General features: G+C 65.2%; 1 protein-coding gene across 1 annotated transcript in view; it reads right to left on the reverse strand.

Moving 5' to 3' along the window:
• Positions 1 to 6,527, reverse strand: part of EXD3 (exonuclease 3'-5' domain containing 3) — a 117,425-nt gene that overhangs the window by 9,843 nt on the left and 101,055 nt on the right. Inside the window, exons 18-19 of the mRNA XM_011985180.1 lie at positions 6,181 to 6,234; positions 5,816 to 5,947 (exon numbers count right to left, since the gene is read on the reverse strand). Of these exons, the coding sequence (XP_011840570.1) occupies positions 5,816 to 5,947; positions 6,181 to 6,234 (186 nt within the window). The remainder of the gene's footprint in view (positions 1 to 5,815; positions 5,948 to 6,180; positions 6,235 to 6,527) is intronic.

Below are 6,527 nucleotides of genomic sequence, written 5' to 3' on the forward strand. Positions count from 1 at the left end.
AGGCCGCGGTGGGAGCCGGTGGGAGCCGCGTGGGCTGCTAGAGCCTGGGAGCCACGCCCCTTGCGGGGGCCTGGGTGTGACGGGCCTGCCTGGATGGAAGGGGAGTGGCCCGTTCAGCCCACCGTGCTCCAGTCCTTCCAGGGGAGCTCGATGTGGGAGGGGCACGTTGTGGGATCTTCAGAGGAGTCGGGGAGCTGGGCAGGGACACCTTCTCCTCTCCCCACCTCAGCAAACCCATGTCATGAGGTGCAGGGGTGCAGGGGGCAGCTCTCCTGCTCAGCCTGACAGGGCGGCCCAGGTCATTCTCTGAGCCTGGCGGGCCTGGAAGGATGGCAAGGGAAGGGTCAGGAGACCCCAGCTGGCCTGTGAGGAGGCTGAGGCTCAGGAGAGGCAGCCCTGCCTCTGTAGCGGCAGCCTGGGGAGGCAGCCCCAGGAGTGCACCTGCCAGCCCGCCCAGGGCCTCTCCTGTCTGGTGGGAGAAACGTGGCCAACGGACACAGACCCTACCTTGTCACCCTGAGGATCTCCCCAGGACTCCCTTCCTTGAACCTGGCCATGGCCGGTCCCTCCTGTGTGCACCCTGACACCCCGAGGCCAGCCTGCCCACCCCATCCATCCAGGCTGAGTGGAGAGTGGGGCTGCAGGAGCCAGGCCCAGGGGCCACCTGAGGAGGGGCGGTGGGGCCTCAGTGTGCTGCATGGCCCTCTAGTCCTCAGGCACTGCCTCAGGAACCTGTGGTCCACAGGCCAGTGGGTCCAGGTCCTTCATCCCCAGGGGCCATCTCTTGGGAACCCAGGCTGGGCTCTGACTGAGACCCACGGCTTTTCTGGAAGGCTGCTAAGAAAGGGAGGGACGAGGGGGCATCGGGGCCTTCTGGAGGGTCCCCAGCCCACAAGGCTGTGGGGAGGTGGTGTGGGTGGCCTCCTGGGGGAACCAGCTGGGCTCCTGGCTGACCACCCTCCTGTCAGCCCTGGGGGCTGCACTAAGTCCCCTCAGGTGCCGTCATCCCGTTTGTCCCCAGCCTGGGGGTTGTGCTAGGCCCACCAGCTACTGAAACTTGCCCTGCAGTTCCACGCCCTGGCTGGAGCGCCCGTCTTCCTCCAGAGCTCTGGGGCTGGGCCCCTCCCGCCACCTTGTGAGCAGGGAGGAGGTCCTTCTGTACCCTGCGTGCCTGTGTGACATGGGGGTGCCGAGCGTGGGAATGGGGTCTAGGCTGAGGCGGACGGAGCCTGGGAGGGGTGGGGTCTGCTGCACCTCCTCCTGTCTGTCCCTCTGTCCATCAGCTGAGCACAGAGAATGTGAGGGTCTCCAGGCCCATGGCAGGAGTGGGCAGCACTGGGGCCCCCAGGCTGGATCTTGGGTCTGGGCTCTGAAGCCCCTGTCAGGGCAGGCTCCAGGTGCTGAGTGTGAATGCTGGGGACAGCCGCCCTGCGGCCCACTCCGTCCCCCCCGCGAGAACCCCCTCTTGGACCACCCTCCCCAGGGTCCCTGCCCAGCACTGCAGGGCTTCCCAGGCGCCCATGAGCTGGGACCCGGCTGCCGCACCCCCCTCACCCCCCCAACAATGGCCAGCTCTGCCCGGGAGCCCTTGGAGGCAGGATCACCACAGCCTCCTGGGATGCCCGCTTCTGAGGGGCTGACGCCACTGTTTCAGGACGTGTCCCTGTGGGGGCTGCAGCCCGCTCCCCAACCATGCTAGGGGGGTGGGGACTGGGGACAGTAAAAATAGATGGTATGCCTGGCCATGTCAGGGGTTCATGGTGAGGGTTTTTTTTTTAAGCTCGAGCTTCTTTGATAAAATATTTTCCCATGGTAGACGGCACTGGGAATGTTCCCCATCCCCACCCTGCCCCAGAGGGCACGGCCCCGCCCTCTACTTGAGACCTACGGCCCCTGTGGCTCCTGTGGGTGGGCCGGTGGGCCATCCTCGCTCGAGGGGAGCCCCTCCCTGCCTGACTCAAGGGCACGCGTGGGCAGATGCTACCAGAAAGCCGGCATCAGCAACCCCAGCACCCAGGAGTCCCACCGCTCGGGGTCCCTGCTGAGTGGTGGGGCCGGCGGTGGCCACAGACCCCTGGCCAGGTCCCTGGCCCAGCTTTGGGCTCAATCACGCGTGCCGTTGCTCACTCCCTGCTGTGTGCCCACCGCGCCACCCAGACAGCACCCCAGCCTCGCTCTGGGAACCCTGCATGTTGAGTGGGCCTTCCCTCCGGGAACGGCACCAAAATAGCAGAAGGAAGAAGAAAATGGAAAGTCAGCCGGCGGCAGGCGCTCTCCAGGGAGGTGGCCAGTTCTGGCCGGAGCTGGGGGACAGCGGAGGCTGTGAGCCTCAGATCCTGTGACCGAGGCCAGAGCCAGGCCCCGTGGGCAGCTCCAGGGCGAAAGGCCAATCTCGCCGATCTCTGCTGCTGCGTCAGCCTGAGCGTGCCGCTCTCTGCTGGCTGGTGATGGCCAGCAGCCCTCTGGTGTCCGGATGGGTCACAGCCAGCCCAGCCCTGCACGGTGGCCTCGGGGACAGGGCCGGGGTCTGCAGTTGCATGGAGCTGGGCCTGCGTGGTCCCTGGGCCTGGCCTCCATTGTTTTGCCCGTGTCCACCTCTTTGGCCCCGAGGATGGGCCTCCCTTCGCCTCTGGGGTGGGGAATGGGGCAGCCAGTGTGTGGGGTGGCCGACCAGTGGTGTTCCCAGCTGCCCACTCAGGCCAAGCTCCCAGGGTTCAGCTGGGAGCACTGAGGCTGCAGTGCTGTTGGAGTGGGTGGTGGGAACGTGGCCTGAGCCTGCCCAGCCCTAGGAAGAACTTTCTAGAGCACATGGTCATCATGGACATGTGGCCTGGGGCCCTGGCCCTCCAGGCTCTGAGCTCCTCTCGGGACTCCAGAGCCAAGGAAGCAGGTGTGCACGTGGGACCCCGGGCTGCAGGCATTGGGCCACCAGCCGGCTGAGGCACTTGTGCAAAGCAAACTCCATTCTCCCACGCTACCTGGAACCTGGAAGGCCAGGTTCAAATGTAGACATCTCAGCTTCTCAGAGACCCCTTTCTTGCCCTCCTGGCCCCATCACGCTGGCCCTGCGGGACCCTTGTGCACAGGGGGCCCCTCTCCCAACAGCTCTCTGTCACCTGCTCAAGGGCTCCCTGCTAGGGCCCAACAGGGTCCCCAGCCCTGACGCGCCTCCCTCCCACCTGGGCTCCCACCTGACGTGACATGTGGCCCATACACGTGGGGCTCTGCACGGACCAGCACCCTCTCCCCTGCCAGCCCTGCACCGGGGGTTCGGGCTCTGGTGTGGCTGCCAGCACATGCTCTGCTCCCAGGCTGGGGCGGGCAGGGGGAACGCATGGTTCTCTCCTCACAGTGCACCACCCAGCATCCGTGGGATATGCACACACAGAGATGCATGTATCCGCAGGGCCCCCGGCCGTGCAGTCCGTGGGGCCAAGGCAGCTCACCCGCCCCCGCCCCTTTCCCACATCCTGCCCCCACACAGAGGGGTTGCCACAGGTGGCAGGTCGCTGCCTAGGGCTGCAGCCAGGGCTTAGGGTACCCTCCAGGCTGAACTCCCCGCCGGCTGTTTGCAGTCTCTGAGACCCAGATGCTCCCTCCCTCAATGCCTTGGTCCTGGGCGGCTGGCGCTGCCCTCTCTGGCCTGGACGCTTGCTGGCCCCCAACGGAAGTGCAGCTCTGGCCTTAGCCCCTCCCAGGCCTGCTCTGTCTGCAGTCCCCCTGAGCCTGGTGCTCCTGCTTGCCACAGCAGTGGCACCCTGGAGGCTGCAGGGTGTGAGTGGCAGAGTGGCATCAGCAGCCTGGAGCTGCCAGTAGCCAGCAAAGAGGCAGGGCGGACATGGGACAGGGCGGCCCCCACCTGCTCAGTCTCTGTAGCCCCCCATCCCATCCGCTCCGCCAGGCCAAAGTCCGCCCTTCTGCCTCACACCCTGGACGCCCTTCTCCATGCAGGGCTTGGCGGCCCCTCTGCGCCTGGCCTGGGTCCTCAGGGGCGCTCCCCAGCACCCGGCTGCCCAGGGCTCCAGCAGGGGTTTCCTCCCAGCGGCCCAACTTCCTGTTTTCTCAAGAAAATGCAGCAGCCGATTCTGAACAGCTCATTAACATGCCTCCCCAGGCATCCCGGACATCCTGGGGTCTTTACAGCACTTGCCGGCCTAAGCACAGACAAAGAGAGGCAGCGGACGCGGTTCCTGCTGCCCCTGGAGCCCAAGGCTGAAGGAGAGGCCCCTGGAGCACACTTCCTTGCCACCTGAGGCAGAGCCGTGGGGTCAGAGGGTCAGACTGCACCCCAGGCCAGGGGCAGTGGGAGGTCCAGGGGCCTGTGTGTTCAGGTGCCCGGCCGGCTGCAGATCTGAGCCAGAGCTTTCCCTCTTTCCTTCCTGCATCAGTCCCCGCTGGCCCAGCCTGAGGCTGTGGGGGCAGAAGGGCGGTAGCAGAAGGCCCAGGCCTGCATCTGTCCCTGCTCAGCCAGGTGGGTGCCCCTGAGGACCATGGGTGGAGCTGAGCTCAGGGCCCCTCCCTGCCCAGCCCAGGCGCCAGAAGGGACCCTGGCAGTGGCCTCCATGAGGGGATCTCCCTCCATGAGGGAGTCCCAAAACCTCCCCCCAAAATTGGGCTTGGGAGGCTGGGATTACTCAGGCCTGTAATCCCAGCACTTTGGGAGGCTGAGGCAGGAGGATCACCTGAGGTCAGGAGTTCAAGACCAGCCTGACCAACATGGTGAAACCCCATCTCTACAAAAATACAAAAATTAGCCGTCCATGGTGGTGGGCGCCTGTAGTCCCAGCTACTCAGGAGCCTGAGGTGAGAGAATCGCTTGAACCTGGCAGACGGAGGCTGCAGTGAGCTGAGACTGCACCACTACACTCCAGCCTAGGTGATGGAGTGAGACTCCGTCACCCCCAAAAAACCCCAGGAAACAAAACTGAGCGTGGTGGAGCAGCCCCGACCTGCTGCTCTGGGCAGAATATTGATGTGGCCCTAACTCCGGAACGTTCTGGAAGCAGCCCGTACCCTCCACCAGGAGCTGCCGAGAGCCAGCACAGCCCACAGTCCCCCTGCTCCCGTATTGCCCACGGAGACCCCCGGCACCTGGCATGGACGGGCAAAAGGCGGCATCAGCTCCCCCTCAGCCTGGCCATGCCCAGGTGCCCAGTGGGTTCAAGCTAGTCGGTGTGGGGCACGGCAAGCTTGGACAGTGCAGCCCTGGGCAGGTGGCTTAGCTCAGTCCCCCACTGGGGACAGGAGAGGAGGGAGAGAGGCGAGCTGGGCTTTGGTGCCCCCACCGGCCTCCGCTACGGCTCTCCACCGAGGTGCGGCAGTTCCCACTCAGGGGTTCTGTTGCCCAGACCTTGCTAGAGGTCACCAAGCAGACGCAGGCTGTTCTGTGTGATGCCTTTGGAAAGTGGGACCCGCCCAGCCCGAATAGGCTTCCACAATTTCTCTCGATTCCTTTCAGAAACCCCATGGGAGCTGGAGGGAATTCCCCAAATCCCAACCAGTGCCTGATCGGAGCTGTCCCCGTGGCCATGCCGGCCTGCACTAGGGACTCTCCGCCTGCGCCTCACCCCGGACCCAGCAGGGACGCTCCGCCGGCGCCTCACCCCGGACTGCAGCAGCCCCCCAAGGCATGTGGGTGTCTGGGTGGAGGTGGGAGCAACAGGGTTGCTCGTGGTCCTGGCTCCCATGAGCAGAGCAGAGGGTGTGGCAGGTGCCTCTGCCCTCCGCCATTGTCTGGGGGGCCCACCTCCTTGGACACCCCCGTAGCTCCAGATCTTGTGCCAGCCCGAGGTAGGACGGGGTGCGCAGGACCCACCTGGCAGCGGCTGAAGATGTCTGCGTGGGTGACGCGCACATTGAAATGCTTGAGCACAGCCTTAGCCTGCTGCTGGGCCTTCAGGGAGCAGTCGACCGAGAGGCAGCGCCCAGCCCCGACCTGGGCCCGGAGCTGCAAAGACACGGTTCGGCTACTGAAGGGCAGTGCAGAGCCCAGCACCTGCCCAGGCCCAGCCCATCTCCACCAGGATGAGGCAGGAGCCTTCTCTTGGCCCACCAGGGGTACGGCAGAGGCACTGGGGGCCGGCCCCATGGCAAGCTGATCCTGAGTTGGGGGTGGCCGAGGGGCTAGGGGCTTGGGAAGATGGGGCTCAGGCCCACTGAGCTCATCTGTGGGACACTCACCTTGTGGAATGGCTGCCCCGATGTCAGGATGATCCTCCCCTCCTGCCTGGCGACCTGTGTGGGAGGGGTGACCAGCGGGTGAGGGGGCAGTTCCGTGCTCCTGGACTGGGCCGCCTCTGCTCGCCGCCCCCTAGCTCCCCGGATCCTGGCCCTGCACCAGGCCCCCTTTGTCCTCCAGGGTGGCCTCTGCCTGGGGTCTGGGTGGTGAGGAGCCCTGCTGGCCCTCAGACACCTGCAGCCCGGGTCCTGGGTGTCGCCTCATTGTACAGATTTAATCCTGGCACCATGCAAACATTTGTTTTTCATAATTACAAACAAAATTGAATTTAAAAAGCCATCCCTCAAAA

Source organism: Mandrillus leucophaeus, unplaced genomic scaffold, assembly GCF_000951045.1.
Source record: "Mandrillus leucophaeus isolate KB7577 unplaced genomic scaffold, Mleu.le_1.0 Scaffold28, whole genome shotgun sequence".
NCBI lineage: Eukaryota > Metazoa > Chordata > Mammalia > Primates > Cercopithecidae > Mandrillus > Mandrillus leucophaeus.